Source organism: Halichoerus grypus, chromosome 1 (assembly GCF_964656455.1).
Source record: "Halichoerus grypus chromosome 1, mHalGry1.hap1.1, whole genome shotgun sequence".
NCBI classification, from domain to species: domain Eukaryota; kingdom Metazoa; phylum Chordata; class Mammalia; order Carnivora; family Phocidae; genus Halichoerus; species Halichoerus grypus.
This window is the reverse complement of record NC_135712.1, coordinates 42,139,420-42,165,038: the sequence shown is the minus strand read 5'-3', so window position 1 is coordinate 42,165,038 and position 25,619 is coordinate 42,139,420. Positions and strand designations below refer to the sequence as shown.

Genomic DNA, 25,619 nt, shown 5'->3' with positions numbered 1-25,619 from the left:
GCAGGCGCGGAAGGCCCGCCCCAAGCACCGCCCATGTACTACTCCAATCGTGCGACCGCCCGTGGTGGGGGCCTCTGAGTGGCTGAAGGGGCCGGACTCCCCTTCCCCTGTGGAGGCGGGGGCGGGGAGGTGGTTCTCGTAACTAGGCAACCGGAGCGTCCAGAGAGGCGTTGAAAAATCCCTGACAGATCTTGGGCAAGGCTTCTCTGAATACCCGTACAAAATGTGTTGTTCCTCGTCTGTCCCTAACCCCAGCTGAGATCCAGAGATCTCAGGTCTTGTGCGTGTTTTGTTTTGTTTTATGAAGCAGGGTTGGGGATCCTCTGGGACTCCGGCAGACTCTGGCTGCACAACTACAGAAACAATACCCTGGGGCAGTTATTATAAATTAAGGACGAGGGGGAAGCTCATTTGCTAACTATCTAATAATTCAGATGACAGACGTTTTAATCTGTATGTTTATTGTTGTTTGTTACATAAAATGTAAAATGGAATTGTATGATATTTATTGTGGGGGGGGTTATGAATGCAAAATAAATGAGTATCTTTTAGCAGGAGCTTAAAAGAAATAATATATTCATTGTAGAAAATGTGAAAAACACTGAAAAAGGAATAAGATGAACAAAATAAAATCTCATATTCACCACCCCAAAATAACAAGTATTAACATTTTGATATATGTTCTTTTTAAGATTTTTAGATAATATTAGATTGTTAGCTATTTGGTTTCTGCAAGATGGTGATGGTGATCTGCTGGCTGTTTTTTTAATATGTTTTAGTTTATCTACAAGGATATGTAATATCTGCATTTCTTTATATATTTATAGAGAGAGAGAGAAAAGAAATGGCAAGTACATTCCTGTAGGGGAAAAAAATGCCCGCACGATATGTAGGGACCTGTGTGTCCATTCCATGTCTACTTAAATATGTTTTTTCAAATCTTGGTAAAAGGAGAGGGCCCTGGGATGCCCAGTGTGTCCAGGGGAAAATAATGGTTTGCTACAACAGATTTAGGTTTTTGTTGTTGTTTTTGTTTTTGTTTTTAATATTTTATTTATTTAGAGAGCACACATGCATATGAGCAGAAGGCAGAGCAGAGGGAGAGAGAATCTCAAGCAGACTCCAAGCTGAGCATGGAGCCCTATGCAGGGTTCATCCCAGGACCCTGAGATCATGACCTGAGCTGAAATCGAGTTAGACGCTTAACTGACTGAGTCACCCACCGCCCCACAACAGATTTAGTTTTAAAATTATTCTGTTCTTTACTCATTCATGTGACCCTGATTCAACTCATATACATCTCTTACAGCTCACCATCTCTGAACCCAATTATCCCATCTGCAAAATGGGAATGAAAATACCTACTTTGCAGGGTCACTAAGATGATGAAATGAAAGAAATAAAGCCTAAGTGCAGTTTCTAACAAATAATAGATAGTAGATTTTGAAGTTGCTGTCACCTGTCTGAAAAACATTTATGGCACATTTCCTCCTACCTTTTTCTCCTAATTGCTAAGGATCTTGTTCACTATTTTCATTGTCCTGACTTGATAAGTTCAAATTTCTTTCCAGTCTCAAGGCTGTACTGTTTTTCCTAACTGAATCATCCCTTCATCAGTGCTGGATGCTTTTTCTGCCCAGACTGTCCTGTCCAGACACAATAATACTTCTATTCTATAGTGCTAATGAAGAAAGTTAGATTATACCTTCATAAATTTCCTTTTCTCACTGTTATCTGTTTCTTCTCATTGTCTAATATCTGAAGATATCTACCTCATCTTTTCCAAGGTTAACCACTTTCCTGCGACATTGACAAACATCATGTTTCAACTTTTCTGAAATCCTGTTCCTCTGATTATTTCTTCTTGATCCAACATCTGAAACATATTGCTCCCCATTTTTTCCCTAGATCTTTGACTGCAATTTCCAGGGTAGAGAGGGGGTAAGAAGGCAAGGCAGGAAAGATCCACAATTCCTCCTTAGCTATGAGCCAGATTACTACTGTTCTGCTGACTCTTTACTTTCATAACCCAACTTTTTAAACTGGTGGCTTACCACTAAAACCCCAAAGCACTATTTTTTTTTTCTGTTCATTCTTTTTATCAATTTACTGTGACTGAGGTTCTGCCCCATTGAACTACTCAAAACACATTTTTTAATGTAACTTATATCTTTCCAATTACTAAATCAATTCTCATTTTCTTTTTCATCCCTTAATACATTTAATACAGTTAATTCTTCTAAAACTCTTTCCTCCCTTGGCTTTTCACAATTATGTACTATTCTGGATCTCACTAGTCATTCCTCCTTCGGCTTCCCATATGTACTCTCCAAGATCTGACCTTATCCCTCTGTATTCCTTTTTAAAAGCATGTTCTCTTGGAGTCCAATTACTACTCCTATGCCTGAAGAGACTTACTATGCAGATGTTCCTTCAGCATTTCTGGAACTATACTCAACACCCCTCTTGTTCCCCCAAAATATACTTAACCCCACCTCTACTTCATGTCTTCCCTGAGAATGATACGTTACCAAACATTTCTGGTGCCAAAATACAGTCGGTCAATTAGTAAACTAAGTTGACTATTAGTTTTTCAATACATTAAGTGGTTTGGTAGACATAAGCACCGCACACTATTTTCAGTTTTCCTTTTCCAAACATATGAGATAGCTATTCCCACCCTCTAGAAGTCATGGGACTTGCTTTGTCCAGTGAAATGTGAATGAAATAGAAATTGTGGAAGACTATATTAACTTTGAAATACTGTAAAATCAAAACAGTATGAAATGCTGAGCCAACACAATGAAGATGTCTGCCCAGAAAGTCCTGCAGTGAACTTCCCACGAGTAAGCAATAAACACTTACCTTAAACCATTGTAATTCCATGACTATTTCACCATAGTGTAATCTAGTTTATTCTTAATGATGAAAACAACCTTGCTGTCATTCTAGCTAAGACTCTTATTTAATCCCCCAGGGATTATTTAGCATCTTAAATGTTACTTGATTTCTTTTTCCAGCTTTATTGAAGGATAATTGACAAAATTATAATATATTTTAAAAGTACAATATGATAACTTAATATATGCATACATGGTAAAAATGATTCCCACAATCAAGTTAATTAACACATCCATCACCTCACATTGTTATCTTTCTTTTTTTTCTTTTGAGAACACACTTAAGATCTACTCTCTTAGCAAATTTCAGTATATGATATAGTATAATTAACTAGAGTCACCATGCTGTGAAAGGGTATATAAACTTTCAGTTTATACCCTATCAACTTCTTCCCATTTCCTTATTCCCCAGATCCTGGCAACCTATTCTTTGTTTCTATGAATTTGCTTTTTTTTTTTTTTTTTTTATTTGAGAGAGAGAGTGCAAGCATGAGCTGGGGGAAGGGGCAGAGGGAGAGGGAGAGGGAGAAGCAGGTTCCCCATTGAGCAGAGAGCCCGACGTGTGGCTCAATCCTAGGACCCTGAGATTATGACCTGAACCAAAGGAAGATGCTTAACTGACTGAGACACCCAATCGCCCCCCCCCCTCTTTTTTTAAGATTCTAAATATAAGTGATCCCATGCAGTATTTATCTTTCTCTATCTGGCTTATTTCACTTAGCATAGTGCCCAAATGTCATACATAAATGTGAGATATCCATATCTATCTCTATCTCTATATCACATTTTCTTTATCCATTCATCCATTGATTAGACTTAGGTTGTGGTTTCCTTACCTTGGCTACTGTGAATAATGCTCTAATGAACATGGGAGTACAGAAATGGCTTCCAGATAGTGATTCCTTTGTATATAAACCCAAAAGTAGGATTCTTGGATCATATGGTAGCTCCATTTTTCGTTTCTTGAGGAACTTCCTATATTATTTTCCATAAATATACATTCCTACCATTCTCCACATCTTCATCAACACTTGTCTCTTGTATAAATGTTACCTGGTTTCTAAACTTTCCTTGCTCTAATCCATTTTGCAAACATTTAACAAGGTAACATTCTCAAAGTAAAACAATGGAGGGCGCCTGGGTGGCTCAGTTGGTTAAGCGACTGCCTTCGGCTCAGGTCATGATCCTGGAGTCCCTGGATCGAGTCCCGCATCGGGCTCCCTGCTCGGCAGGGAGTCTGCTGCTCCCTCTGACCCTCCTCCCTCTCATGCTCTCTGTCTCTCATTGTCTCTCTCGCAAATAAACAAAATCTTAAAAAAAAAAAAAAAAGTAAAACAATGGAAATTACTCCTTTTAAAACAAACAAACTTACAAACATATTTAGAAATGTACTAAAAATAAATTTTGAGCAAGTGAAATTGACTAAGTATTAATTTATTGAGCTGAAGCCAGATATCATCTTCACAAAGTAAACTTCTGAGATAAGTTAAAAACCTGAAAATTTTATCCAAAGATGTATTATTAAATTTTATTATTAAACATCTCAGTATATGATTTTTCAAAGTTTGACATTACAGTAGAAGTAAGATACATAATTTTTCATCACTGACAAATTGCTGACACTGTGTTGCACCTTTATGGTATTAAAAAGATAATCACTTTAATCTCTTGAACTTTTCAGGAGAGCAAGATTTCTTTTGGGTAACTTATGCTTCTCTAACATTTCCTTCTTCAAACTTTTTATATTCTTTTTTATATTGAGGATATTAGAGATGGCTATGAATGTTGTTGATTCATGATTTTGGAAGTTTTCTCTCCTTGTGAAATTTTGAGATTTCAAAATTGATATTCAGCTCTTAATTCCTCCTCACAAGATGAGGAGATTCCCAAATCGAACCATTACTTGAAAGACTCCTAGCTTAAATGCATTTAAATTTAATAGTTAAATATATCACTTAAAGGTCATTTTGTTTAATGCTATGATTGTCAGCACACCAAACAATTCTACAGAGATTAGAATTATATTAAAAATTAAATCACTTGGGGCTGGGAATAAACTGGTGAATAGATTAATATGGTAGAGTCAGACACAGCAAGAAGGAAAAGAATTTCAAAGAGGGAAGGGTAATAGATATATTCAGTAATCCCTTCACAAGTGTTCTTATCAGAAAAAGTGACTAATATCAACTTCCATCCAGTTGGGTCACAGAACCACAGAAAGCTAGAATCAGAAGAGCCCCTTGAAAGATGATCAGCCTATGGAATTTCACACACACACATAGGAAATCAATTGACAGGCTCATTTGGGCAGAAATTCTAGAAGTGATAATAGTAAATATGCCTTCAGTAATACTATTTAACGCATAGTAATTGCTTTACATGTGTTATCTCTTAAATCCTTACATTAACATTATGAAAACGCACTATTATCCCCATTTTACAGAAGATATAACTGAGGCTTAGAGAGGTTAAGCAATTTGCTTAAAGTTACAGAACTAGTAAGTGATTAAAGTATTGAGATTTGAATCAGGTGTTTTAGCTCCAGATGCAGTCTTAAACATTACATAACATTTCAGATGTGTATGTCTAAGCACAAAATGTAGAGGTTATATTGCAAAAATTAAAATGAGCTGTTTGAAGGTGATGGAATTTGATACATTCTCATTTTTTTTCTCAAAATATTTTTTTTTAACACCATAAATGCAAGAACAAAAGAAAACTGGATGATCAAAACTATCCCATTTGCTTCCATTATCTCTGTTCTCTGGCGCCTTCATGAAGTTACTCGCTTCTAGGTTTGATTAATGTCTTCATCTCAACGTCAGTCTGTCTCTGCAGGATTTTTCCTTCTAAACCTGGACACCCCGTCCTCGGAGTCCTCAAAGTTCCCCGGGCCACTCAGCCTCTCACCCTAGCTCGCTGGCGGTTTCTACTACGTTTCCTTCCCCTTCTCCTTGGGAAGGTTCACAGCGCGGAGACAGGGAACGAAACATGGGACCAGGAAGGATGTCTCGACAGTGTTTACTAGGCCTCCACCACTCTCCCTGAGCCCTGCCCCCAGCTTTGAAAAGCTTCCTGGAAATGTCCTCGTTATCACTTCCCCTCTCGGGCTGGGGGCTGGGAGCGGGCGGTCCCCCCGCCCCCGGCTCCCGCTATTCTGCCCGAGCGCTCGCTCGCAGGCGCCGCCGCGCCGCAGTCCTCAGTGAGCGGCGCCCGGGCTCGCAGGTCCCCGCCGCGACGCGCCACCGTCCTGGTCCCCGCCCGCGCCTCCCCCCGCTTCGCAATGAGGGTCCTGGGTGGGCGCTGCGGGGCGCTACTGGCGTGCCTCATCCTAGTGCTCCCAGTCTCCGAGGCAAACTGTGAGTAATCAATAGCGTGCTGTCTTCTCTCCGCAGCAGCGCAACTGAACCCGGAGCCCTCTTGGTAGGATTTTCTTTGCTCCGGCTGCAGCCAGCTTTTAGAAAGTTTCCAGTAAGTCCTGACAATCTCCGGGCTGACGGAAGCAGCCAGTGGATCTAGCGGGCAGTGTAACAGTGGGGCAGGGGCAATTTTTGCCCTGCTCTAGGAGTCAACTGTTGGCTACTGGACGGATTCAAAAACCTGGGGGACACTAAATAACAATGAAGGCATTACAACACCTACCCATTTGCCCTCAGCAGCTGAAGTTCCCAGAGGACAAGGATGAGCACTTTCCAGTATAACAATAGGGAGAAAAAGGCAGCCTACTATGTTTTCTCTTGGTACAAGCGGCTGTCCCCAGCCAACACCCCTTGCTGAAATTTTACCTCCCTTTTGCAATTTCTGGACTTTGAGCTTGGTTTGCTTATCACAACATTGACAAACCAATTGTTTTAGGATCACTGCTGGTTTGCATAGCAGGAGGTAGATGTCATTTTCTAACCTTGAAATCAAAAGGACTGCTAAATGTTGTGTTTCTCAGATCATTTTGTGCAAAGTATTTTTGACACTGTCACTGATCTGAGGTCATGGCATGAATTCTCTGTACTTTATCTTTGTATTTCCAGTTCTTTATGTTCCCATGGGTAGATTCAAGGCAGGATGTTGAGTTTTCTCTGAAAAGTATATAAGGAATATCAAAGCATTTAGTACATTTTTTTAAAGATTTTATCTATTTATTTATTAGAGAGAGAGTGAGTAAGAGAGAGCGCACAACTGGGGGGGAAGGGCAGAGGGAGAGGGAGAAGGAGACTCCCTGCTAAGCAAGGAGCCTGATATGGGGCTCAATCCCAAGACTCCGGTTTCATGACCTGAGCCAAAGGCAGACACTTAACCAACTGAGCCACCCAGGCGCCCCTTGGCATTTAGTACATTTTGATTGCCAGTTAATTTGTTCGTTTTCAAAGTTTAAGCATGGTCATTGATTAAAAATGCTTACTTGTGCTACGTTTTTTATTCTCAGGAAATGGCATGGGAGAGATAAACTCTGAATTGCAAAAACTTTTAGGCTGCCTAAAGCTCCTGTGGAAACTTTTCAAAGATGGTAATTTTAGGAGACTTAAGCAGGAATTTACTAACATTCCACTAGTTTGTATTAGTTAACTGATTAGGATGATTGAGGTATTTTAAAATTCTAATTTAAAGGTAAAACATGATTTGTTGATCTTATATTAAAGAGCTGCAATAGCAGCATTGCTATTCAAACCACTATCAGTAAGCCTGTATGTGGACCATATGTGTATAAATTCATTATTTATATAGTTCATTACAACAATCAAATATTTGCTTGGTAACCAAAGAAGCAAAAGTTTCCTCCCACACTCACTGCTTGTCATCACAGGAATGTGCTAAACCCTTTCTTTTTGTAGAGATTGTTAAATTTTCACTGAATCTAGACACAGTTAAAAATGATGTATACGTCTGTGCGTGTTACACACAAGTAATCAAACCATATATATGATGAAATATATTTTTTATGATAGAGTGGAGAAATTAATAGTACAAATATATGACATAAAGAATAGTTGGCCCTATATTGACTTTATTTTAAAAAGTATGAGTAGTTTAATTGGATTAAAAATAATCTTTGGTTAACTGATGGGGAGACTGAGGTACAGATGGAATGTTTTTATTCCCTAAGATTTTAAATTTGAGATAGAATTAGAACTCTAAATATTTGATTTATAACTCATTGGTTAGTCCATGGAAATATAGTTGCTATTTAAAGAAAAAGGTTTTAGTTTTGAGAGTTGTTAGAAACTATCCAGTTCAACTTCTTCATTTTAATAATAAAGAATTGGTCAGAGATGTTAACTGACTTTGTAGACATTTATATATATGAAAGATATTTTTACTATCTCTTATATTTTTAGTAAATATAAGAGAGAGACAGACAGAAAGGGGCAGAGAGATAGATTTAAAATATATACTGTCTACATATTCCATCATTTGCCACTAAAGGCTGTGGTGAGGAGAAATAGGAGAAAAGAGATGTTCTCCGGCTGTGCTAGTTTGGTCCTATCCAGACTTCCACTGCTAGGTGGATGCAGTCTACCCTTGACATTACTGACTCATATCTGCTTTCTCTTTTTTGCTCTCTTCTTTCCTTCTCTAATTATTCATTGCTTATCTGTCTTTAAAAAAAAAAAAATTCCCTTTATTTCAGAGTTCAAAATGTTGCACTGTTGGAGAGATTTTATTAAGGTTAGGAAGAGTTAGAGACAATTTCTGGTATAGCAATGATACCCTGTGCCATATTCTCTTACCATCCATTCTACATCAGGATACATGGTAATGCTTCATAACAAACCTTTCCTGTCCACCAAGTTCAATATCCTCTTTATAGCTAAATGATCTATATTTAAACTTTCAAGATATTATGAGAAAAAATGAGAAGCCTGATAGTACATATATCAATATTCTTTAGCTACAAGCAACAATAATGAACACTTGCTAACTAAGGAAGGAAGGAAGGAAGGAAGGAAGGAAGGAAGGATGGAATGAAGGAAGGAAGGAAGGAAGGAAGGAAGGAAGGAAGGAAGGAAGGAAGGAAGCTGAGTGGATTTATTGTAAGACTACTGAATGGCATGCTGAATAACTAGGCCAACAGAAGCCAGGGACTTAGGCATTTCACTGATCTATATAATGGGAAGTCACATGCTGTCTGTGTTAGGAGCTGCTATCAGATGACTGGGTTCTAACTGTCTTCTAGTCCTGGGTGTCCCTGCCCATGACTGAAATTCCCAGAAGGGAGAACTTGATCATTTTGGCTTAACATGTCTCTGGAGTCCTGTGACTGACAGCTCCTTAGAATCAGAAGTGTCTGCACAACTCCCACAAAGGAATGGAAGCTGCAAAGGAAGCAGAAACAAAGAAGTCTACACATGCTAATTATTGGCTGTACAACATACACACACGCCCTTCTTTCCATATACACCATTTGGAAATATTTCAAGTATAATGCACATATTTTAATATAATACAAATAACTGAGAACAGCAGAAAGGACCTTCTCCTTAATAGATTCCAGTCACCGCACCCAAAGAGGAAGGCTCATGGCTACCATTTCTTAGTTTACTGTCATCAAGTGATGTCCGTGCCTCGACTTGTTCTGTCACAATCCCATGTCATGGTGCTATGCTTTATGGATGAAACAATACATTGTTACAATCCATCTCGTATGCCAAAAAATAATCATACTAAAAAGACAAGCAAAAGAATACAAGTACTTTGGGGTGGCCTCTCTTCCTTTTGAGCGGGAGCTGGTATTTATGACCTCCTCCTTCACTCCCCAATTCACTTGTCTCTTGCTTTCACGCAGTTCACTTATGTTGGATTTTTTTGTCTTCTCTCTGAGATGAACCACACCCTTATTCAGGAAGAGTCTGAGCCTTGTTGTTCCTACCTATGGATGATTGTGGCCATCTCTTCTTTTATAATTTCTGTTGTGTATAATAGTCATCTTGAAGGAGTAGCACTCCTTCTAGACTTGATTTAGATGTGGCAAAAACACTATTTTGCCTTGATTATTGTCATACCAGTATAATCTTCTTTTTAATTTTTTTTCAACAGGAATAAAGAACTTGAAATGGCTACATAGCAGTCTCAGCTTCTAATTCAGTGGAAAATCTATTAGGTCCCATAGTGAATGCATTTCTTCTTGGTTTACCAATTTCTAGATGAGCAAAAGACAGTTGCAAGGGAAGAAAAAAGCAAAAAATGTGAGAATAGGTCATTGAATTAGCTTCTTATGCTGCTATAACAAAGTACCACAAACTGGGTAGCTTAAACAACAGAATTTATTGTCTCACAGTTCTGGAAACTAGAAGTCTGAGATTAAGGTGTCAGCAGGATTGATTACTTCTGGGAGCAATGAAGGAGAATCTGTTTCATGCCTCTCTCCTCAGCTTCTGGTAGCCTCAGACATTTCTTGGCTTGTAGATGGCATTTTCCCTATGTCTTCACATCATCTTCCCTCTGTACATGAGTGTCTCTATTCCAAATTTCCCCTTTTTGTAAAGACATCAGTCATATTGGATTAGAGCTCACCCTCATGACCTTGTCTTAACTTGATCATCTGCGAAACTCCTTTTTCCAAATAAGATCATATTCGCAAGTAATGGGGGATTAAGGATGTTACCATCTTCATAGGGGACACCATTCAATCCATAACAGTCACTAAGCATCATATCATGACAAGTACTTCTTCCCTTTCTACCTTTATTTCTAACCTGTGTATTTTAGCTTTAGGGAAATAAAAGCACTATGTATTAATGATGTCTGGTACAAAAAAGTATCCCTTTTTTTAAAAAAGTAAGCTCTATGCCCAACATAGGGCTTGAACTCAGGACCCTGAGATCGAGAGTTGCCTGCTCTACTGACTGAACCAGTGAGAGGCCTCCAAAACATACCACAATTTTTAAATCACATTTTGGAAGATAGTGTTAGGTCTGAAAAGGCAGTAAGAGAGCCTTCAATAATTGGTCAGTCTATCGTCCTATACGGCTAGCTCCTTTTAGGTATTAGTGTGCATAGTAAGACCCATGAAAACTATAATAATCATCCCATTGACTTATTTCCTTAACTGTGGAATTAATTCCTTTGTTAGAGATAAAGTTGTGTGGCTTAGCATAAGGCATTAAATAAGTCTACCAATAGTGGTACCAATAGAAAAATTAAATCCAAATCCAGAATGACTATCTCTATCTCTGAGTACAGTGCGCTGCTCCTGCATGATAAAAGAGCCCTAACTAATCAACCATCCACCAGGATCTGATGGATTTTGCAATATGCCCAATGTCTAACAGCAGAAGGAATGGCCGTTCTGCTGGCAAATGTTGTGTTTTTAGTAGTGAGAGCCTAGTGCATCTTAGTGAGGGAAAAGTCTGTACGGCTGAGTCAATATGTCGTCTCCATGCTTGCCACTCAAGCTGGGGTTTTTTGTGAGTATCCAGCAACAGTAGACCAAGTGACACAGTGAGTGACAGCCTTAGCACCAAATGTGCCCACAGACTTGTGTGTTTGGCCCACACGGCATTTTAAAAATCAGGAAATTTCATCTAAAAAGTTTGCTTTATGACCTCTCTTGAAAAACAAATGAAGGAAGATCTGGCAACACTGCACGCACCTTCTAACATGGTAAGATTCAAAGCTGCCTTCTTAAGATAGAATATACTCTCTCTAGTTTGCCACAATTTCGAGCGTCCCCTGTCGTCTTTCACCAAATTCTCTTCCCTTGTTTATGGAACCTGTCTAACACTTGCAGATTTCGGAGTTTGTGACCCTTGCACTAGATTGCCTTGAGAAGAAACACAACGGACAATCCTTAAGTGGACCATTCTATCCCCTCTTATTATTAAGAACTTCTCTGGTGTGGGGCTATCTTGTGAGTATTCCCCTGGAACACAAATAGTCTCAGCTCTGGGCAATTCTTACCAAACAACCTTGTCTCTCGACCTGATATCTAGCTTTTTATGGGTCTCTGAACATATAGACAGACTATTTTCAACCATTCAGGAAGCAGAATAGATCCAGATCTCGTTCTAAGCAAAGTGGACAGTGAGAAATACTGCTTATATGTCTGCCCATTGTGAGGTGTTCGTTTCTCCAAACATTCTGTTTCTCCTCAGGATCACCCTTGAGAGAGGCTGTCGTTTGTTTGTTCATTGCAGCTGTGGCTTCGTAGCAGGTCTCCCTCTGGCTCGTGTTGGTCTATCACAAAGAAGTATCTGCCAGTTAGAGATGTTGTCTTCAGTAGGTTGATTTTCATCCTCACTAGGTTGGTCATAGGCTTTTCCTCGTGAGACTTTAAAGAGGGGTTGAGGTAAGACTTCTTCACGTCAGGAGAGTGAGCAGCCTGCATAGACCACTTAGTTGTGCCTATAGTCCCATCCTATTCACACCACTGGAACACGTCACAGCTGAACTTCTGTCACAACTAAGTTTCTGGCTAGATGGAAAAGGTAGCATCCAGTTCACAATGAGCTGTTCAAATCACCTGGTCACCAGGTGTCCTGTGGTTGTATTTGCAGACTTCACTAAAGTCTGAAAGGATGCCAAGAACAGTTTCTCAAGGGTAGACTAATTACTGGCAGAAGGAAATGTGACTTGCTCTCAAATCATAAGGACCTCTACTGAAATTCTTCTTTGGGGACTTGCTAAGGTGCCTTGGACAGTACCAGAGGACCCTGCCGTCCTAGGGACAATTTGACATAATTGGATCTGATGGGTCACTGTCTAGTCTGACTGACAGACTGCTTGATTCGAACTTTGAACTAGCTAGAGAGCATTTTCTTATTCTGGTTTCCATCTACATCTGGCAGCTTTTGGACTCATATGATAAATAGACCAGAGTGGAGTACCTAAAAATGGAATATGCCTCAACAATAAGGGGTCCACCGATATGTATGCGTCCATCTCAGTGTTGAATGCCCAGGTATATAAAAACTTGTCTTTCACTTGGGCAGGAATATTCCAGCATGACCAAATTGTTGCTGAAAATAGTTCATGCCTGGGGAAGGAAGCACAGTTTGGAGTTTGAGTTTTATTGGACCTATAGTTAGGTACTTGTAGGACACAATGCCCTTAATCAACTGACCCTCATGGGCCTCAGTTCTAGGCAGCAAACCTTAGATTTTAGATGTTTTTTCTTCTCTACAGGCCAATATCTAATAATCACTAGAAATTTTTGGAATCTCTTCCCTTAGTGCAGTTACCCAGTGCAGTTAATCTGCGCGGGAGAAAACAAGAAGAAAAGTTCACTGTGTACAGGATGCTTCTTCAAGGGCATCTCTCCTCTCCTTCATTCTAGAAGTTCTGGATCCATCAACTGATTCAAGATTGGTAATTAAGGAGAGGTGGTGATTTCTTTGAATTGTACAACCTCTATTTTACTAACCCAGGGAGTTTTGAATACAAAAGTTAATGAGGAATTTTATGGGTTGTCTTCCCATCTCATTCTAGGGAGATGTTCACCTGTTAATTCTTTCTCCAAGATTTGATCACTACACTCACCCTGACTTTGATTCACGTGAATATGAGCTGCCAACTAAGCTCAGCCACCCTGGGTTCCTCCCATTCCCCCTGAGATCTGGGAGCCCTGTTTCACTGCAGCCCCTGCCATTAGCATTTCCAATCTAGGGAGAACATCCAGTAAAATGCTTTTTAGCAAGCCCAGTGATTTCCTTACTAATTGATATCTCTGATAATCATGAACATACATTCTTTTATTTCATAATGGGGAGTGGGATGGATAAGTGAGAAAGTGAATAGGTAGGAACCACGTGAAAGATCCAAGCCAGAATCTATCTCCTAGTCCTTGTGAATTCTTTCTTTAATATTATGCCGAGGAATGTCTGGCTTTTCAGAGTTATTTAGTGTGTGCCAGAGTTTTGTCTAGGATGCCATTAGCCAACGAAGCCAACTGTTTGAACTGGAACTGGTGACCCTAGCTAGCACATGGAATGAAATCAGCAATATTAATACATTTAGCCTAATTCAAAATTACATATGCCTTTTTGTATTAGTTTTCTATTGTTGTGTAACCAATTGCCACGAACTTGCAACTTAAAACAATATAATTTATTTTTTTAATAATTTTTACTGGAGTTTTATTTTATTTTATTTTATTTTAAAAATTTTTATTTATTTATTTGACAGAGAGACAGCGAGAGGGGGAACACAAGCAGGGGCAGTGGGAGAAGGAGAAGCAGGCTTCCCGCCGAGCAGGGAGCCCGATGCGGGGCTCGATCCCAGTACCCTGGGATCATGATCTGAGCCGAAGGCAGACACTTAACAACTGAGCCACCCAGGCGCCCCCATTTTATTAACTCATTAGTCCAGGTACAAGTCCAGGGACCTGCTCAGGGTCTCACAAAGCTAAGATCAAGGGGTCCACCAGAGCTGAGGTCTCATCTGCGGTGTTCTCTTCTAAGTGTATTGATCTCTCCAATGAGAGGAAGGGGAGAGGAGATCAATGGAGGACGTTTGCTTGTGCATGAAAGTGACAAAACTCCATTCCGCTTTTAATTCCAATAGCCCCAATCCAAGGAAGCACATGGAATATTTGGTCAGCATTGTCTCTGTTAAAATATTCTTCCCCTAGGGTTAAGATTACTGTTTCTTCCTCTAAGAGAAGCACAAACACATATTGCTCATTTAACCTTTGGTAATATAGATTACAAAATGTGAGGTTGTATTAACTATCTATTTGTTAAATAGAGAGGGCATAATTAACCATGCCCAACAGACCTAAGCTGGGGACATAGTATAATGACATTGAACTGGCTGTTAATGTAGCAGGGTGAAAAAAATATGGTAACAGTTAATACTGAAATTATTTCTTTTGTGAGAATTCTTATTGTTTTACCTTGAAAAGTGGCTTCAGGTTTAGAAAGTGAAGTCCTGAAAACATGGTCTATAACTTTGCTACTCAAGAGTAGTTCATGAACCAGTAACAGCAGCATTACCTGGGAGCTTATTAGAAATGAAGCATCTCTGGCCTCATGCCAGACCTCCTGATTTAGAATATTCATTTTAAGAAGACCGCGGGTAATTCCTATGCACACTTAAAATTTGAATCATGCTGGTGTCTAAGGAGATAGGAGAAAAGGTTGGTAAATGGTTCTGCATGAGAAGTAAATAGAAGTTGCAGGGGTGGAAGTAGGAGGCAACCAGGGAGAGGGAAGGGAAGAAGATGTCAGAGAAGGGAGAAAAGAAGCTGAGCCATATGGCAAGACAATGCAGCTTTTAGGAATGTCTTCAGTAAGATTTTTTTTTTTTTAGAGAGAGAGAGAAGAGAGAGAGCAGGAGCAGGGGGACGACAGAGAATCTTAAGCAGGCTCTACACCGAGCATGGAGCCCAACGCGGGGCTCAATCTCCCGACCCTGAGATCATGACCTGAGCTGAAATGAAGAGTTGGATGCTTAACTGACTGAGTCACCCAGGCGCCCCATCCATTAAGAAATTATTATATGTGAGGTGGACAGAGGACCTTTAGGAACTGGCTTAAGACTTGACTTTAAATTGCAAAAGTTGTTTTAATGTAAACTATAGCCCTTTGTACCTCCCCCCCTGCCTCCTACTCTCAGGGTTTCTTCAGAAGAGGTTGATTTCCATATCTAACTGGATTAAGAATGAAGAGAAGGGAATAGTTCCATAAGATACAACTGAGGTGAAGAGTTTAGTGAAAGCTAACACTCAAAGCCAATAGTGACCATAAGAACCTCAGCTCCAAAAGGAGGAAGAAATCTTTTTTATTTTTTTTAAAGATTTTATTTATTTATTTGACCAAGAGAGACACAGCGAGAGAGGGAACACAAGCAAGGGGGGTGGGAGAGGGAGAAGCTGGGGGAGTGGGAGAGGGAGAAGCAGGGGGAGTGGGAGAGGGAGAAGCAGGGGGAGTGGGAGAGGGAGAAGCAGGCTTCCCGCTGAGCAGGGAGCCCAGACACTTAAAGACTGAGCCACCCAGGTGCCCTAGGATGAAGTCTTGAGAGACACTGGAATTTTTATCAGGTGTGGGATTGGGGTTTTAGGATTCCAGTCAGTTAATCAAAAAGGGCAAGATGATATATGACATTAGCAAAACTCAGATTATCTTTAAATTTAAACCTTTGATTGAGGGTAATGTTTTGTTAATGCTAGAAGAAAAAAACTCACCTTGGTGATGCAAAAACAAATAGTAGGTCTTGACTCTTTTTCTATTGGGTGATGCAAATCCTTTTTACCTAAATATTCCTATTTTATTTTACATGTATCTGGGAAATACATATAAGTAAATAATTATAATAATTTTGGGGGATGGGCAAGAATTCAGTAATTTTAGACAAGAAAATACTTCACACAAAAGATTGGAAGAAAATGGATAACATTTTAATAGTGCCTTTAGAAAGTAGAGTTATGATGCTTTTTATTCCTTGCTTACTTTTTTGCTTTTAATAAATATAATAACTTGGGGCGCCTGGGTGGCTCAGATGGTTAAGTGTCTGCCTTCGGCTCAGGTCATGATCCCGGGGTCCTGGGATCGAGCCCCACATTGGGCTCCTGGTTCAGCGGGGAGTCTGCTTCTCCCTCTCCCTCTGCCTCTCCCCCGCTCATGCTCTCTCTCCCTCTGTATCTCTGTGTCTCAAATGAATAAATAAAAATCTTTAAAAAAAATAAATAAAATAACTTGAGTTATTAACTTCAGTGTGAGAACACCATTTCATTTAAGAGTTTTATTTATATTACATTGTTCTAAATATGGAAATTGAGTCCTCCAGGCTTGAGGGGAAGTGAAACAAGGATAATTTATCTAGATTCTGAGTGTTTCTACAGTGAGTAAAGTAATAGGAACTGGCTCTCACTAGTTCTAGGCCATTAGTATAATTCTTCTTAGTCCTCTTGTTCATTTTTTGGAATGGACTTAAAAAAGACACATTCAAAAACAATGGCTTTTAAATCTTCATAGAAATGGTAAAAATACAACTTCCTGCTTTTGTGTGATAGTTTCCATCTTTCAAAATGGCAGATTTAGGGGCGCCTGGGTGGCTCAGTAGGTTAAGCGTCTGACTTCGGCTCAGGTCATGATCCCAGGGTCCTGGGATCAAGCTCCACGTTGGACTCCTTGCTCAGCGGGGAGCCTGCTTCTCCCTCTCCCTCTGCCTGCCGCTCCCCCTGCTTGTGCTATCTCTCTCTCTCACTCTTTCTCTCTCTGTGTCAAATAAATAAAAATAAATAATAAAAAAATGGCAGATTTGGCATTTTCTCAGGGAGTGTCACAGCTGTTCTGTGATGCACCTTCCCAACTTTAGGAAAATGTTAACTTTTACTCACCCTCTACCAAGAATTGTTATCCCATGTTCTCTTCCTGCTCTCATTTGAACTTCTTGAGGAAGTGGTTTATTCTAGCAGTCTCTATTTCCTCTCTTCCTTCTCACCCTCCCACTGGTCTTGGTGATTGGGACTGTTAACAGTGATCCTATTGTTAAATCAACTACATTTTGGCTCTCATCCTAAATAATGGTAATTATTATTAACTTTTTTTTTTGAGAGACAGAGACTTAGATTAAACTACTAACTATATCCTACTGACTCCCTAACATTTTTAAACCATTCAAGTAATCCATGATTAATATAATCTAGTTTGGGAATACAGATATGCACTAAAAATATGCATCTGTAGTCCCACCAGCCAAAGTAATGTTTTGCTCTATATTCTTCTAGGCAACTTTGTCTGCATATATATGTATATTCTTAGAAATTAAAATACATAATACAAGAATGGAGTTGTGCTGTGATACTATTTTTTTCTAATATTTTTAACTTGATGTTTCACCTAAAAATATGATGATGGTTTTCATGTCAATAAAATCTGTCATACTTTAAAATAGATTTATAGTTTTTCTTCATATATGTTCATCATAATATATTTAATCAAAAATATATGTTTGGAAATTTAGATTATTTCCAATGTTTTGCTTATATCAATAAAATTGTGATGCACATATTCATACATATTTCTTTACATATGTCCTGTTCATTTCCTCAGATTAATTTCCTAGAAATTTAATGATTAGCTGAATATCTAAAGGTTTTGAATACATATTGTTAGATTTCTCCCTGGAAATTTGCTTTTAAAAGTATATTTAAGAGTGCCTACTTGCTCTCATCTTTGCCAACATTGAACATTAACTTCGTTTTAAATCTTTGTCAATGCAATAGGAATAAAAATGGGGGTGACCTTTTTGGGGTGGGGGAGAAGTAGTCCATTCTATTTTTCAGTTCATCCATTAACTTTAAAGAGCAGCTAGAAATAGTCACTAACCTCCTTGCCTTACATATTAGTCTGCTTGGACTGGTCTGACAAAATATCATAGTTTACATGGCTTAAACAAGAGAAATTTATTTTCTCACAGTTCTGGAGGCTGGAAAGTCCCAAGATGAAAGTGCTGACCAGTTCAGTTTCTAGTCAGGGCTCCCTTCCTGGCTTGTAGACCTTGATTTCTTACTATGTTCTCACATGGCCTTTCCTCAGGGTCTGTATGCTTACAGGGAGAGAGTTCGTTAATGTCTCTTCTTATAAGAACACGAATCCTGTAGGATTGGGGCCCCACCCTCATGACCTCATTTAACCTTAATTATTTCCTTAGAAGCCCCTTTTCCAAATACAGCCACAGTGGGGATTTCCCCTAGAACATATAAATTCAGGAAGGTGGACACAAACATTCAGACCATAATGCCAAACATTCAGATTCAGTCCATATGCCTTGTCAAGTAGAACACAAGTTCTGTTTTTTTGTGTGTGTTTTGTTTGTTTGTTTGTTTGTTTTTTGTTTTTTTGTAACTGTGGAAGAGGAGAAGTAGGTTTATTTTACTTTGTGGCCAATTTTTTAAGTGGGCCTGAGTTTCTGTATGTTAAATGTACCTTTCCTTATTACTTGTTTTATTATCCTTCTTCCCCAAATCCTTATCCAAATCATTTTCTCCTCTCTCCTTAATAAATTATTTTATTCCATTGCTATTTAGACTGTGTCTTATAGCCTTTTAGAAAGTCAAGAAGGAATTCTGAGGGTCTGGCAGAAATTTAGAAATTGAATTATAAGCACCTACTCAATACTATACCAATATTCCAAATAATCTCATTTCCACATCAGCACTTAAAAATAATGTATCTTAAGAGTCAAAAGGGATGTATCCAGAGTCTTTCTAAGCCTTGCTTCATATCTGGGAGATATGAAGGAAGTAGGATAGTGCAGAATTAGGTCAACTCTTTCACTGTTGCCTTTAAAAATGTCCAGGAACAGTTTGCCTGTTGCTTTTCCAAACATAAACACAGACACAGGCCAGTGAACTAATAATATTAATTGATGCTATCCTAACAAATAGGTCAAATAAAACAAAAACACAACTTTTCCTGTGCTGTTACCTCTTGGTACATGATGTCAAAAGCAGATGCTGTTCTGGTGTCCTAGTGTGTCGGAGATGAAAAAGACAAGGAAAACCGACTGCGTGGAAGATGTTCTGCACGTCATAAAGGAGGCCTCCTGCTGGAGCCTCAGGAAGTATAGCCAGTTTGCGGTGTAGTTATCTGGAGAAGGAAAGAGAGGGCTAGCAAATCCCTCTCCCTGCCTTGCCAAAATCTGAACTCTGAGTCCCTTCAAACGGAGTACTATAATTTATCACTCACCAACAGCAGACAAATCAAATGAAAGAAATGATTAATGTTGTGTTTGGGTTTTTTGTTAGTTTTGTTTGTTTTGGGGGGGATTATTAAGCTGCCTGTTCTGTCTTTTGGGTAGAAGTATTTGTTGTTTTGGAAGGAATAACAGATAAGTACCACTTTCTCTGTCTATGGCCACAATCAAAAGGTTTTAACCTTGGGGAAACAATGGCAGAGTGTTTGATTTATTCTTCTTTTTCTAGACTAGGCACTGTGAATTAAAATTATAATTAAATCTCAGAGTAAGGAGAGGTCCATGTCACTCCTGTTGTGGCTAAACAGTTCAGGCATTGTTTCCCTACTCAGCCAGAATGGGGGTTGATAGTCACATTTTTTTTTTTTTTTTTTAATGGCACCAATGGCTTCTTCTACTTATAAATAAACGCCAGTCTTCATCTTTTTTAATCCAATGTTTTAGGACTTACCTTTATACAACATATAACTCATAGATTATTTCCTCTTTTTCTTTCCCAGATTTAAATTCTTATCCAGATCTATTCCTTATGATTTTTGACTCTTTTAAAGTATTTCTCATCAGCCTATTTATTGCTTAGTCCTCTTGAAGAATGGATGCATATATAGTTCACCTTTAGAGAATACTTTTTCTAACACTTTTCTAACCTTTAACATAATAATATGAGAACACTCAGTTGCTCAGCAGCCTAGTCCTCAATATAAACAAAAATAAGAACTTGAGAGGAAAGCAAGTGTAGTAGTTCTCTTTAAAAATTTAACTAAAAAAAGATTGAAGTGTAGCATGCATCCAGACATGGCATTTCTTCCTGAAGTCTAACACAAGCTTCTCTGAAAATTGGTAATAATTATATAGGCCAACAAATGCCTAATTAAAAATCTATCTTTTGGTTTTCATAGTCCTTGCAGTCTTCACATTTTTAAATATTCCTCCTCAATTAGAAATCTTCCATGATAGAAATCTTTATGAAAAAAACAAAAGATTTTATGTTTGATTACTATGTGAGTATTTTAAATAGAGTTAGTAGTATCTGGACATATGTTTTCCCATCATTATTAATTAACGGTGTTTCTATATTACATGCAGTTCTGTTTTTCTTCAGGCTTTGACTAAAAACATGCCATTTCAACAGTTGACACACATGAAGCACAATTACATCTCAAAGTATTATCTAGTTGTTCTATTTGTACATTGAAAACAATTTTCCCCTGCTTCGTCCCACATTGAAGCAGAAACAAAGATTCAAACACTCTGCCAACCCAATTTCTAGCCAGAGATTTTCTCTCAGACGCATTTTTTTTAGGGGTAGTTCTTCATTCTTGGGATGACAGACAAGTAGGGCCTGGGAAAAGGAGAGACAGAAAGCAGAACTAAAAAAGAGATGAGCTTTGGAAGGAGGAATGTGAGAACCATCTTGGCAAAGGACAAGAGAGCAGAATGAAAAGATTCAGAGGATGGGTTATCCCAAAGCTTGTATCTCCTTCATCTGCAACCTCACTCTCTTCTGATTGATCAGTACTGGGCAACCTGCAGATCAGTGGTCCTAACCAACTCCTGAACAGAGGGTGGCAAGTTTGAACACTTCAGTGGGAAAAGAGGGGCCTCAGGAAAGGACCTCCCTTTGACCAGGTGGAACTGAATTGAACACTGGGAAATTCTCCTCTGACCAGAGGCAGTGCTAACTCCACTATCTTTATTTACAGGTGCTTTTATGAAGTACCAGTAACAATAAGTGACTTTTTTGAGGATAAGACAATCAAATCTTATGCTCAAAAAACAGAGATTTGCCCCCACAGAAAATATCGAAGGGAACATATGAAAGCTGTTAAGACAATTTCAAAAAGGAATTCCAGTTAATGTTTGAACAATGGCTATGTTATTGACATAATTGTTCAACCTGCTATGGTCACTGTTTTGAAGAGGGAAGACTTAGATAAGTTAAAAATGTGAATAGTTCAGTCATTCTTCTAACTTGAAAGACTCATAACTAAACATTATACCTAACAATATGAATCTGAAGGTAACACTTTTCAAGCAACAATACTCAGGTTTTAACAGACTTTCTTGAAAAACTTCTTAATCCAAAGAAGTGAAACAAGTGATTAGAGACAGTGTAGTAATGCAAAAGAAAAACAGGTTTTGGAGGCAGGCTTCTGTTCTCAGCTGTGTGAGCTTGGTAAGGTTAACTCAACTTCCCTGAGTTGTAGTTTGTTCATGCATAAAATGGGAAAATTACTGTCTACTTAGAACAGTTGTGATTAGTATTAAAGGAGATAATGTAAAAATGGCATATACTTGCTTATATGCCATGACTATTATGATAAATAATGGAACTTTGTAGACATTCCTGCAGTCTGGCAGGGTGCATGCTTTTGGGTAGATAGACTGAGGCAGCTGGTAAAAGCACTTCCTTTTTTTTTTTTTTTTTAAAGATTTTATTTATTTATTTGACAGAGAGAGAGACAGCGAGAGAGGGAACACAAGCAGGGGGAGTGGGAGAGGGAGAAGCAGGCTTCCCGCTGAGCAGGGAGCCCGATGCGGGCTTGATCCCAGGACCGTGGGATCATGATCTGAGCCAAAGGCAGATGCTTAATGACTGAGCCACCCAGGCTCCCCTAAAAGCACTTCTAACCCACATAGTTTTCTCATCCTACAGTTCTGTAGTTCTTAATTTGGATCTGTGATGTCATGTTTATATTTTTTTTGACAAAGAATAGTAGACTCCTTTGAAAGCACATTTGTTAAATGGATGGGTTTATTTTCTAAAGGACGGTAAATTCCTTTCTTTTTTTTTTTTTTTAAGATTTTGTTTATTTATTTGACAGAGAGCTACACAGCGAGAGAGGGAACACAAGCAGGGGGAGTGGGCGAGGGAGAAGCAGGCTTCCCACTGAGCGGGGAGCCCGACTCGGGGCTCCACCCTGGGATCCTGACCTGAGCCGAAGGCAGAGCTTAACGACTGAGCCACCCAGGTGCCCCAAGGACAGTAAATGTCTTATTTAAGATATCAAACTTGTCCATGCCACAACCACATAATTTCTTTTTTTTAAAATCAAGTACATTGTTGGCATTTGAGTGGCAGATATAGAGAAGAAAGAGCACTGGATTAGGAGGATGGATATATTTAAATTCTTGTCGCATTAGCAGCACATCCTAGCTCTATGACCTTGGGCCAAGTCATGTAACCTCTTTCAGCTTCATTTTCTTCAAGTAACTCAAGGAAAGTGGGGATGATAATTCTGTCCTTTGATTTATGGCATTATTTATGTGATGATCAAATGAAATAATATACACATTGAAAATTATTAAGTACCATGCCAATTTAAAACATTATTGGCTTGAGCCTAGAGGAAATAAAATACAAGCATTCAAATTTAGACAAAATTAGGTTTTTATTATTAACTTCATTATCCTTTAGGGTAGAGGTGTAACAGTTTCCTTTTTTAAGATTCCTCTAATCAGTGGAGAAAATGAAACCTCTGACTGTTTTTTGAGAAGCAGCGGATAGTAATGGATAGTCACAGGTCTGGACATTGGGATCTAAGTCCTAATTTTGCTATTCACTATAACTTAGGGCAACTATCTTGCATGCTCTTTATGTGAGTTCCATCTTCTCTGAAATAATGGAGGCTCTTTTGTTTCCTTTTCCTTCTATAAACTTACGTGAGCATTCCTTTAAATGTACACCTTAGTTTTCTGTGGACATTTGAGAACTTCCCCTTTCACAACGTGAATATAGTACGTGTTATCAAACCTGGTTTGTGTCCTGCAGTGGGGTCACTTGTAGGGGAAGAGAGATTCTTAAATGTCAATATTAAGATCTAAATTCCAAAACTTAATATTCCATAAGAAAGAAATGCAAAAGAGTGATGTTTATGGTTAGTTTTCTAAGTGCATTTGACGTTGATTTTTTGTTATCGCATCACTGTATTTATCTTCCAGAGAAAGATGTTATTGTTTTCCCCAGAAAGATACATATTTGCTTTGAGGTTCAGAAGAGTTCAGTTTTTGCCATATTTATTATAAAGTAGGATCCTCAAAACTACTTCAAATAAATGAGATAATTGGCCATGTCAGATTCTTCCATTGTGGATAGGGCTACCATTTATCAGTCAGTAATACACTTGGCAGGTAATGTGCTCACAGAATAGCATCTGTTAGACACACACAGCCTTGATTTAATCTTGATCTTAATGAACAGTGATAAAGATGGTAAGACATAGGGTTAAAAATATAACCCAAACACTATTTATTTAGTTAGTCATCACATTTAAACTTCTGTTTTGGCAAGTAGGAGAAATAAAATAACATTACTTACTTCATTCTTGAAAGATGTTCAGTTATTCAACTAATAATTATGGTGACTTGATTAATTAGTCCTTTTGCTTTTCTTTTTCTTCCTTCTATTGTCATCTTTTGTGTATGCCTTTTTCACCAGGTAATAAGATAAAAAAGAGAAAAACAAATTTATCTGTTTATATTACTTACTCATCTTAGTGAAAGCATTATTATGGTTTAAATCAGGATTTAAAAATTATTTGTAGATTTTATTTTTGCTTTTAAAATTTTCCGTTAAAAAGTAGTGTTGTTTACATACTAAAACAATAAAGCCAAAGCTTCATGCTGTCCATTCTTTTCTTCCAACATAATTGCAATCAGTAGTTTGAGTGTCTTTCCAAACTATTTTCTGTGTATCTGTCCACATGATATTTACATATCTACAAGTATGGCTGGTATACATAGGGTTACGTGATAGTATGACATTCCACAATTTTCATTTTTAATTTAATAATATATCTTGAAGATCTTCAATACAGGAATATCTTTCTTCTCTTTGATAAGTGCATATTAATTCACAGTACAGATGTATTATAGTTTATTTTTCCATTCCCTTCTTGAAAGTTATTTAAATTGTTTTTAATTTTTTGATATTACAGTTTTTCAACAAACATTCTATATACACCTTTTCCAGCACAGGTACATATCTGCAGGACATTCTTAGAAGCAGAATTGTTGAACTGAAGAGTATGTGTGCTTTAAATTTTCAGCTACTACCAGATTACCTTAAAATAATGCTTACCAGTACATATTCCTACCACCGATATACAAGAATACTTGTTTCCCCTTACCCTCACCATTACTTGATGTTATCAGTCTTTTAAGTTTGTGCAAATTTAATGAGCAAAAATCTAATTGAAAAATTTGTAGTGAACATCTTTTCACGTATTTATTGGTCATTTTTATTTTCCTCTTTAGTGATGTTTATATGATTTTGATTATAGTGTTTTCTTTATATTTTCTTTATATTGTTTTGTATTTAATCTTGCACACATTCTTATTATCCATTGGCTTATTGTTGTTATTGTTTTAATTTGCAAAAGTTGTTTATACATTCTGGATGTAATTTTCTCCATTCTATATTATGAAATATTTTCTTCTAATCTGTCATTTGATGTTGAACTTTGTTATTTTTGTTGTTGTTTGTTTAGCTGTTTGAAATTCATTATGCATTTGATATTACCAAATTTTTTCTCTTTGCCTTCTGTATTTTGTGCTTTGCACATGATCTTCCTTTTTTCCAAAGATTTTTATTTTCCCTTTGTATGAATAAATCAAATGTTTTAGCTCATCAAGTATCTTTTAAGTAGCTGATTGGACTGTACTCCCACATTTCTCTATCTTTACAGAGGTCATGTGGTTTTCCATTAAAATTGAGAAAGCTTATTACTCTAGCTTTAAAGATGTGTGGCTATAACTTTTGATATAGTCATTTCAGCATGCTGCTTTTCCCAAGTGTAGTCATAATAAGGTAAACATTAAATATTGTCTGGTGTGTTTGGCCTCATGCATGAACTTGAATGATTCATGTAGATCATTATACAAGTGCTGTAGCTTGCACACCAAACTTGCTGTCTGAGTTGTTAATCAAAGTGCTTATGTATCTGCATATTTTTCTTCTCAATTCTCTATACTGATTTTAAATGTTATGCAGTTCACAATTAGACAATGATTTTTTAAATTTTTTTTAGACAATGATTTTAATTCTCACTGTTTAATAAAATACCATATTTTAGGTGGAGAAAGGAAAAG

General features: G+C 38.0%; 1 protein-coding gene across 2 annotated transcripts in view; it reads left to right on the top strand.

Moving 5' to 3' along the window:
• The first annotated feature begins 6,088 nt into the window (after positions 1-6,088).
• PROS1 (protein S) overlaps positions 6,089-25,619 on the top strand; it is a 63,061-nt gene continuing 43,530 nt past the window's right edge. For both annotated transcript variants that reach the window (XM_078060836.1, XM_036097324.2), the window contains exon 1: positions 6,089-6,259. In XM_078060836.1, the coding sequence (XP_077916962.1) occupies positions 6,184-6,259 (76 nt within the window). In that variant the 5' untranslated portion in view covers positions 6,089-6,183. The remainder of the gene's footprint in view (positions 6,260-25,619) is intronic.